The sequence below is a fragment of the Fundulus heteroclitus genome, chromosome 6 (genome assembly GCF_011125445.2).
Source record: "Fundulus heteroclitus isolate FHET01 chromosome 6, MU-UCD_Fhet_4.1, whole genome shotgun sequence".
Taxonomy (NCBI): Eukaryota; Metazoa; Chordata; class Actinopteri; order Cyprinodontiformes; family Fundulidae; genus Fundulus; species Fundulus heteroclitus.
In genome coordinates, this window is record NC_046366.1 from 12,020,400 (window position 1) to 12,030,664 (window position 10,265).

Sequence of the window (10,265 nt, forward strand, 5' to 3'; positions counted from 1 at the left end):
ACAACTCCCAGGCAACACCAGGCGCCATTACCTGTTTTCAGAGCACAGGGACTCCTTTCTGCTACATATTTCCCTATCTCGTCTCCTCCGCCTGTGGTCAGAGCCGCTGAGCTGACAAGTCTCGGCAGAGTGCGGGTTTGGCGCAGCTTTAGGCGGCTGCTGGTTGTCGCTGTCTGGACTCGCCGCTGTTCGCAGTTCTAAAGTGTTTTTGTTGTTTTTTTGAGTCGTAGTCTCGATCGGCTCCAGCTGCTTCGGGGAAGGGACACACAAGCTTTGCAAGCTAACGTTAGCCGATAGCCCCCGTGGTTAGATTTTTACGGGGCTTATATCCGCTGCTGCTGCTGCCCCGCCAGGTAAATCAGCTAAAGCTCCTCAGCCACGATGGTTTCTCTCGTTTCGGCCACTTCTCGGTGTTGACATTGATCATTAATTCATCTGTTCCGAGAAGCTCCGCTTGGTCTGTGCGCAGGTTCGGCCCGCTTTTGTTTTTATTGTTGTTGTTGTTGTTTCTGCACAGAAGCAACAGAAAGGAAAAGAAGAAAAAGAAAAAAAGCAGAAGTTGTTGGAGGGGGTGGGGGGAGTAGGTTTGTTTTGGCTAGCTAGGGTTAGCTTGGTGTCAACAAAAGCGTCAGCTGCTGACTCGGGATTATCGCGAAAAGCTCCACAAAGCAGGATGGCGCAACACGACCCCTCGCATGTCGCCAGCTCGCAGAAAGCGCTGATGCTGGAGATGAAGAGCCTCCAGGAGGAGCCCGTGGAGGGCTTCAAGATAACTCTGGTGGACGAGGCGGACCTGTACAACTGGGAGGTGGCCATCTTCGGACCGCCGAACACTCACTATGAAGGGGGATATTTTAAGGTAAGGAGATCTGTTGTTGTTGTTGTTGTTATACCGGCAAAGTTTGGCGCTGGCACTAAGGAGATGTGATCGATCATCCAGGGTTCCTTCGCGGTCTGGAAAATTATGTGGTTTAATGACGGGGTTTTCCCAGATAAGATAATTGTTTATGGGGGGGAAACGTGTGTATTTTTTTAGACTTTTATTTCCTATTCTGTTGTCCACAAGCTTTGTTGTTCCATCCATCTGTTTGCCTCCCACCAGCCTCTCAGTATGCATCTATCTGCTTGAGATTCATCCATCTCTCTCTCTCTCTCTCTTTCTCTCTCTCTCTCTCTCTCTCTCTCTCTCTCTCTCTCTCTCTCTCACCTCTGTTAGTCTTCCACCCATCTGTTCATCCACCCATCCGTTTATTATGATCAAGATTTTCCTCACCAATACCCACTTCAGAGTGTGACTAATGTGTTGTTTTTCTGTTATTCTAAGGAGTATATAACACAAAGAGGACAGCTGTGCTGCAGGTTCTTTAACAGAGGAATTAAGTTTGTAAATCCAGCAGAACAGGGAAGGGGGGGGGGCATCTTTTAGATCATTCCTTTTTCTTTCTCCATTAAAACATGTTTTAAAAAAGAGATGCACTGATCCAATACCAGGATCGAATATCGGCTCTGATATTGGCTAATTAGCTGCATCGGATATCGGATCAGCAACGCTGATCCAGTACTTTCTTTTTATATATATATATATATATATATATATATATATATATATATATCATAACAGAGCAATACAATTACAGCGATCTAGTCACTTCAGTTATATGTTTACAACGCCGGTGAGGTCATCACGCACAGCAGCTAGTGATGATCAAGCCAGGTCTGCTATTTGGAAACATTTCAAACTTGATACGCCAACAAGTATCTGCAATAAAGTCGGTCAATTCAACACCACAAACATGGTACGGTATTAAGGGTTGGCAAAAATATCCATACTCGAACGTTGCATCCGGATACAATACTAATTTAGCACGGTATTAACACTAAATATTTTGCATACGAGGCAAACAAAGAAGGGAAACCCAGAGATCTTGACTGTGTGCAAACAGCTCTTTAAAGTAGTGGCAACAAAGTCAAGCAGCACAACAAACTTGGCCAAACATCCTAAGGACCGACACCCTGGCCTTCATGATGAATTCCTACAGGTTAATAAGTTAAAGTCCCTGTTCATAATTTAGTTTAATGCATTAAACGTATTACTGGCGTTAGTGCGGTGGTCCGCATTAATGTTGTGTGATTAGCTGTGGCTAACGTGCTACTAGGCATGGGTTATATTTGGGTTATTTATTTAGCATTTATTTCGCGCACTTCTTTAACTAGCGTTTGCGATTCTGTTGAGGAATCATGTTCCATGTTGAGATTGAAAAAGGTGAGTTTTTCATGTTAAAACATTTTTCATAATTTTATCCACTTGGTATTGAAAATTGTATCGTGTCAAATATTCATTGAGCCGTAGTATCGGCTCGGTGTCGGCCGATGTGATCAGCCAAGGTATCGGATTGGATCGGAAAAACAAAATTGGATTGGTGCATCTCTGCCGCTATTGATTTATTAGAAAGGTTTTTTTTATATATATATATATATATATATATATATATATATATATATATATATATATATATATATATATATATATATATATAATTCTTCATAGTACATCATGTTTGTTGATGTGTTTGTTGACTGCATTAGTGGGATTTCTTAGGTGCACTTAATGTATCTGGCAGGAAACATGTGTTTGTTTTGCAACATCTCCCTGCCAAAAGTACTAGTCCGAGAGCTTGTGTCATATACTCATAAAGTTCTGGCTAATTTTGATAAATGTTTTAACCCTATGGATATGAAGTTATGTTTTTGTTGTTTGTTTGTTTTTTTATGGTCAAGGCTCGGATCAAGTTCCCTACAGACTATCCTTACTCCCCGCCTGCTTTCCGCTTCCTCACCAAAATGTGGCATCCCAACATATATGAGGTTGAGTATCAGAGCCCAACAGCCTGTGCTTTTTTTTATTCACATCATGCGTTTCAAAATCCGCAGTCAGCCTGTAGTGAAATAAGCTGATTTTTCTCTGTTTTAGAATGGCGACGTCTGCATTTCTATTTTGCACCCACCAGTGGACGACCCACAGAGCGGAGAGCTGCCTTCGGAAAGATGGAATCCTACCCAGAATGTCCGGTCAGCAACCCCCTCATCATTTTCTTTCTTCGTATATCTCTCTCCGGTTTGATCCCTTCTCCTCCCTGCTTTGTCCCCTCTCCGCCGCTTCAATAATTTAGCCGCCTCGCTCGGACTCTTATCGCATGACATACATTAGCAGGGCTGTCTTCCTCACCTGTTCAGAGAACTTGACACTGGATCCACCCACTAATATGTTTTAAAATAATCCTGCAACAGGGACACTGTTTGTATGCATCCTGTTGATAACTTGGCTGAGAATAGATATTCCCATAACCATGATAGGTAAACAAAAAAAAGGAATGAATCGTTTTCTCTTAAGATGAATCAACAGTTCAGAGGGTGATTAGATCTGAACGATGTTCAGAAAACCTGATCTTTTTCTGTAAAGTGAACGCATCATACATAAAGTGCACCTGGGTGAGGTACTCTTTGATGTGGAAGTTGTTACTGAGTGACGAAGACTGAAAACAACCTATTTTTAGCGTCAGTGAGGTGTTCACGATAAGGCCAGAGGAAGGCGAGGTAGAAACAGTTTTAAAGGAAGTTTATTTCCATGACTTGAGACATGCCTTCAGATTTTTTAGGCTTGGAGAGAGCAAATCCTTCAGTGGATAACGAGAAGGCTGAACAGAGTGCAGCAGTTTCACTCGGTTTTATCCTTTGAAACTATCAACCACTGTTGTCATGGAACAATCCTGGATTTGGCAACCTTCTGAAAATCTCTGTTAAGGCAGGGATTTACGCTCTCAGTGGAAATACCGACGGCAAAAGCTGTTTTGGCCATGCTAATTGTGCTAATTGCTAATATATGGTGCCAAAGATGAGTGTATTCATTTTGTTTTAATTTTAAATTGAAAATTTAGATTTTTACAGCTACTGCTTTAAATAAATAAATAGAATTCCTGGTAGGAAGGCTAGAAAAATTTTTTACGTCAAAGCTTTTCAAAAATTGGTCTTCAATAAATTCTGATTTGTCTTTAATTTTCATGCAACTTTTCCCAAGCTGTTTATAGACGATGTGGGTATTGTCTTCCTTTTATAAGGAAAAAAAACAAACACAGGTTCCATTAATACCATTACAGCAGCAGCAGCTCTGGCTGTGCTCCAGATCCAGGGCTCTGCTGTTATGTCCTCTCAATTAATCCTCTTACAAGCTGAAATGTCCTCGGAGAAAAGGAAAATTTCAGTTCTAATCTTGTCACCAACCTGCGCTGGTCATTCCATCTCAGTTCCACCTGTGATCCATTTCACGTTTTCCTGTAATATGATTCAACATGTAGAAAACTCTTTCCCGGTAAGTTGAGTCAGCACTTTGCATGAATGGAGCTGAGCTGCAGCTTGAAGGATATATTTTCCAGGAATAAAAAAAGGTAGCTGCTTCATATGTATTTGGAATACCTGTTCAGGTTTGTGTCAACAGAGTTGTAAAAGGATTGAAAGCATCTCTTATGTTGCCTGTTATTTGCTGTGGTTATGAACAGAACTGTGGTATATTTAGTGACTTTACTTTTATATCGAAAACCCATTTCTGTAACACTCTTTCCACTACAATAACTCTTTTAATTATGTCTTGAACAGTTGCCCTAGAATTGGGGGGGACTATAGATTTTAAAGTTCAGCTAACACATTTTCTAATTTTCCTCCAGCACATTTTGTCTGTCGCAGCAGTAAAATAAACGCACAACTTCCGTGTCCCTGTTAATAAGGCTTAGCTGACACACACATATCCTTTAGAGTTTCGTTTGTTTCCTGGTACGTATTTGCTAAACAAGCCCAGAGGAAATCTTGAAGCAGGAAGCAGAAACTGCTCGGCTTGCTTCGGTTCAGAGGGTTTAGCTTTTACCAGGGGTAGTGGCAGCAGACGATTTCGTATCGAGCATTAAACCAGCGCTCGGGCTGGTTCTGCTGCTGCTGTGGTCACAAACCGCAGCTTCTGCATCCTGCTTCCAAAAGTGGCCCACACAATGTCGCTCACTGGGCCACTTTCTTGCATGCCAAGCCTCTGCAGAGTAACAGAGCTTTTGTGCTAAGTTTGTTGTCCTGAAACATCTTAGGATTGATGTACATTTTTATCTGCGGCAGTATATAATGGTTGTTTCAGTTGTATATTCTCTCTTTTTTTTTTTTTTTTTTTTTTAACAAAATGAGAGGAACAGATTCTTCTAATAATGTTCTTGTATCAGTTTCCCAAATAGCCTTTTATACAAAATCATTGACGTTTTAAATCATAGTAATCCTAAAAGGTGATAGAGATCAAATTTTCTTTTTTTTTTTTCTTTTTTTTTTTTTTTTAAAAAGAGAATAAATAAATAATCATTCAGAGCCTTGTTGTTTGCATCCTGTTGAAAGCCGGTGCAGAGTCGAACTAACATGCCGTTCTCCCTCTGCGTTTGCTTTTAGGACCATCCTACTGAGTGTGATCTCGCTGCTGAACGAGCCCAACACGTTCTCCCCCGCCAACGTGGACGCCTCGGTCATGTATCGCAAATGGAGGGACAGCAAAGGCAAGGACCGGGAGTACGTAGAGATCATCAGGTAAACGCCACCTCCCCACTATTTGGGGGCGGAGCCATAGAGGTAGATCGGCTCACTTCATTGGTTTAGCCCTTCAGCGGCTGTCATGTAGCTGCTTTGTTTCCCTCGCTGTGCGTATACAATGCTCGCAAAACTGTACTCTTTGCAGTCTTTTACTATTTGTCACGTTAAAAGCACAAACCTAAATGTTTGTTTTATTGGGGGTGGGGATTTTATTTGATAAATTAACACAAGGTAGTGCATAAAAGTGAGTAGAAAGGCATATCTGGCTGCCAAAGTTTTTGGCAAATCAACGATGTGAAAAGTGTGGTGTGCATTTGTGTTCAGGTCTCATCAGACCAGTGCGCCTTCCCTCACATGCTTGCGGTCTCCCCTACATTGCTAGTGAAAAATGGGGCTTTTCTTCTTGCCGCTCTTCCATAAAGGTCAAATTTGCGGCGTGAGATGTGGATCTCCGCAGCTCCTCCAGAGTTATCAAAAGCTTCATAAGTGCTCTCCTCTCTCGGCTTGCCATTTAAGCTGGTCAGCCATGTCTGGGTGGCATCACAGCTGTAGTGCACTCCTTCAGTGTTCAGACGATGGATTGAGCTGTGCGCAGTGAGATGTACGAACGACGGGGAAATTGTTTCTCAAAGCTAGCTCTGCTTCAAACCTGTCCGCGGTCGTCTTCGTCTTTGTTCCTGGGCCTCGGCGATGCTGTTCGCTGTCCGGCCTTCTTAGAACGTCTAGATTAATAGTAGGGTAAATAAAACGCAGTTGGTCGCCATGTATTTCATTTAGGGACATCAGGAGTAAACGGTGAATAGAAATATGCGCCCCAGTTTTAGATTTTTTTTTTTTATTCTTCTTCTTCAAAAAGACGTTAAACAGTCTGTTTTCCTTCCTCTTCCTGATTATCAACTGCTTTGTTTAATCACTTAAAATCCCAGTAAATACTAGCCTCGTGAGACCATCCTGATCTCGCGAGCTTTCAAGGTTTCACTCGCAGATCACTCTGGATACTTTCCGTTAAAGTTTTAAATTTGGAGCCGTTCACCAAACGAACGTCCAATCAGCGTTGGCATTGAGGCGGGTTGAGGTGTGACGCAACGAGAAGATCGACAGTTCAGTCTAAAGAACATGGCGGCTTCAGCCGATGAAACTAGCGTTAGCGCGGCTATCGAGCAAGTTTTATCGGAATTACAGAGTATTTCTTTGCTGAAAGAAGAGCAAAACACTCCTCTGGAGGCTTTTCTCAGAGGAAAAGATGTTTTTGCTCTTCTCCCAACTGGTTTCGGCAAGAGCTTGTGGTTGTGTTTACGTCGTCGCTGTTAGTACGTCATATGCTTCGTTGATCTGATTGGTTTATTTGGCCCGTCTTTCACCAACATAGGCCAATCAGCTAACCAGTATTTTCGCCCCTTCCCAAAATTACTTCAGCGGAAGGTTTCCAGATGGATATGCGAAGCAAATCTATCTGGCGGAGTCAGGTTAAGTAAATACATTGACATAATTGTAAAGTAAGGAAATGTCAAAAGATGTCACAAGTTCTAAAGGCTTTGAATTTACAGAGGCCACAAAACTGTAACAGCTGTTCCCTGAAATCTGCCCCCCCCCCCAGGAAACAAGTGATGGCCACCAAAGCTGAAGCCGAGCGCGACGGAGTCAAGGTGCCCACCACGCTGGCCGAGTACTGCGTCCGGACGCGCGCCCCGGCCCCCGACGAGGGCTCCGACCTCTTCTACGACTATTACTACGACGACGACGACGTGGAGGGGGAGGACGGCGACTGTTGCTACGACGAGGACGACTCCGGCAACGAGGAGTCATGACGCGCTTTTTTGGTGGCAGAAGCGCCTAAATCTGTCCGACCAATGCTCCTCCTTTCTCTCTCTGCCCGGGTTGCCAGATACTCCAGGTTTACAACCAAGATTGGAAGCTTCCTTCTTCTAAATCAATAAGAGCTTTTTTTCCTTGAGCCTTAGAGGTTAAAAGTTGATGCCTCGCCCCTCGAGGGTCAGACTTGGTCAAATTTGCACCAGCAAGAAACAAGTCACCAGTTCCGTTTTTTTGCGTTTTCCGGTCCTCATCGTCACCTAAACCTTACTTTGAGAGAATTGCGTAACTGCTCACCTATTCCAGCGTCGTTAGTTCATGCGTTTAGATTAAAGTGTTGTTGTTGGGTAAGTACCACTGCGAACAGTGACATTTACTGGTGTAAACTCTCCAAAACATGACTCAGCCTCTTTCTCCCCGTCTCATATGTGTATTTCTCTAATTGTAAGTGGCTGCTGCTCTCTGATGGAAATTGCCCAGTTTACGCAGCCTGTTTGTGCTGGACAAAGCTCGACGTTTCTAAGTTTTACAGCCTCTCTCTCTCTCTGTCTCTCTCTCTGTCTCTCTCCCTCTCCCTCTTCGATAGGACAAGGCACGAATGAATTGTTACGTGACAGTGTTTTCATAGTTCTTGTGCATGCCAGAGAATCTCGGAAAGCTTTTTATCTCTGTCTTACTTACTGGTGGACTGTTTGCCTCCTTCACGACCCGCGACCACGCAAAGACTTTGTCGTGATGACGGAGGAGCGGCCGGCCGGCCGAGTCGGCGGCTCAGTTCCTCACACGAGCAACGCAAACTTTTTTTTGCTAACATGAAACTGATGTTTGCTGGCTGTCTTCTAGTTGCTGTTGGACGTGTTTCTCCGGGGCTGTGTTTGTTCGGATTTCCAGGACGTGTAAAACGACCGTTTTGTTGAGGTTTTTTGTTTTGTTTTTTAAGGGGAATGGGCATAGAAGAAACTGTTGATCAGAGTTTTATTTCTCCTTGGGCTCGGTCTCTGCAACGCCTGACTGACCCAAAGACCTATAGCATTGTGTAGAAGAAACCCTTCAGCGTTTTTGACTAGTGTTTAGCGTGCTCTCTGTCTTTCTTTGCTTTTCTGGCCCTCTTGCAAGCTTCATGATTATAATTGGCTTTATTTAATTTTTTTTGTTAGACATTTTTGCTCAAGTGGTTGGCCAAGAGACCTGTAGATAGGAGGACTGCTAGGATTACTGAAGTTTTCAGCCCTTCAAGTGGAAGTAAGAAGAATCAGACCGCCCTGTTTTATTTCTCATGACCTATTCTTTGTGTTAGCTAAAGGTGAACAGACTTTGATGATATTTTTAGAGTGTATGGGTGTCCTGCGTGTATTCTATTTTTCTGCAGCAATATTGATTTTAAATTTCTTTTAAACCGGGACATCATAAAGAATTTCTCAGGAGAAAATTACATGCGACAAAACAATTAAGACAAGCAACTAATTTCCTCTTGCGGTGGTCTTCAGTGTTGTTTTACAGCTTCTACAGGAACCATAATCAATATGCACACGTAGCTGTACCAATGATCACCACGTTGTTTTATTTACCTGTGTCTGTTTTTTTATTTCAGCTATTTAAACCGGAAATAAAAATTTATTTGAAAGAACAATGTGTCGTCTTATGTGGATGGAAGATAATGTTGAAGTTTGCTCTTACTTAGTTGACAATACGTCCCTAATATTTGTAAAGGGTTCCTATGTAATCCTAAAAAGTCTGGAAAAGTGAAGTGTGTGTATTTTTTTTTAATCATTTTCTAAGTATGGAAAAATTAAAATGGAACAGGAGACGTTTAAGTTTTCAGACACCTATTACCTGAAAGATATAAAAAAAAAAATCAGACTTTTCTAAAAACTTAAGGACTTTATGCACTGATTTGTATCCAGATGACGACTTTTGTCTTTAGTTTGCAACACATCAATCTACATCAATATATCGATCTAATGATTAACGATCCAATTACATCGGTGCAACATGAAAATACCGATCCATAGCTTAATTTTTAAGATGCGTCTTTATTTTGAAATACAGGCATAAGACTTTAGTGAGCTGGTGATCTATTCCCTTTTGGTATTTTAAATTAGACAAATGCTGTTTTTGATTTTAATGCCTGATACCTGGCAGAACTTACAAATAAAATGGTAATTTCATTTTTTTCAGCTGACAGCAATGTATATAGTGTAAAATGGGTGAATGATGTGTATTAGATGGGCAGATACTGTATCGATCGGAAACCGCAACAGACTTTGTAATATCGATGAATATCGTATCGTCATACAAACAAATCAACGTAACATTGGATTGTGATAAAGCCGGTGATTTACACCCCTAATAATGGGTTCAGCTTAGATTTCAAACACTGCTTTGGAATTCCATTAATTATTATTGGATTATTATTGAAAAACTGTGATTTGAAGGAATCTAATTTAATCTTTAATCTAACCTGGTCCAGATTTTTTTGTAAAGTAGCAAATTTAAACCCAGTTTATTCAGTTTATCTCAAAGAAAAAAAAACTTTGGGGTGATGTACACTTCTAACTTTGTTCAGATAACCCCAGATAGTAAAACTGACATGTTCTTTTACAACAAATCAAAAGCCATCTTTTGTGATAATTGACAATTTATGACAAAAAGGTAATAAAACCCAAATAAAATGCGGTATTTAAATGTCCACGGCGACAGAAAAATGAACCATAAAAAGAAGTCTGGAATAATATGTATATTTTGTAGTAGCCCTGTTTGTAACCCAAATCCTAACCCTTGCACTGACTTTTACTTTGACTCTCGTATCCTTTAAAATATCACTGATGGACTTTTTAGATTTT

The 10,265-nt window shown here is 41.6% G+C and overlaps 1 protein-coding gene across 1 annotated transcript; it reads left to right on the forward strand.

Annotated features, from left to right (window-relative positions):
• Positions 1-20: 20 nt before the first annotated feature.
• Positions 21-9,049, forward strand: cdc34b (cell division cycle 34 homolog (S. cerevisiae) b). The gene is made up of 5 exons (XM_012874632.3): positions 21-859; positions 2,779-2,865; positions 2,972-3,069; positions 5,473-5,607; positions 7,208-9,049. Exons 1-5 carry the CDS (start codon positions 674-676, stop codon positions 7,416-7,418), a joined length of 717 nt encoding a protein of 238 aa, XP_012730086.1. The 5' UTR covers positions 21-673; the 3' UTR covers positions 7,419-9,049.
• Positions 9,050-10,265: the final 1,216 nt, after the last annotated feature.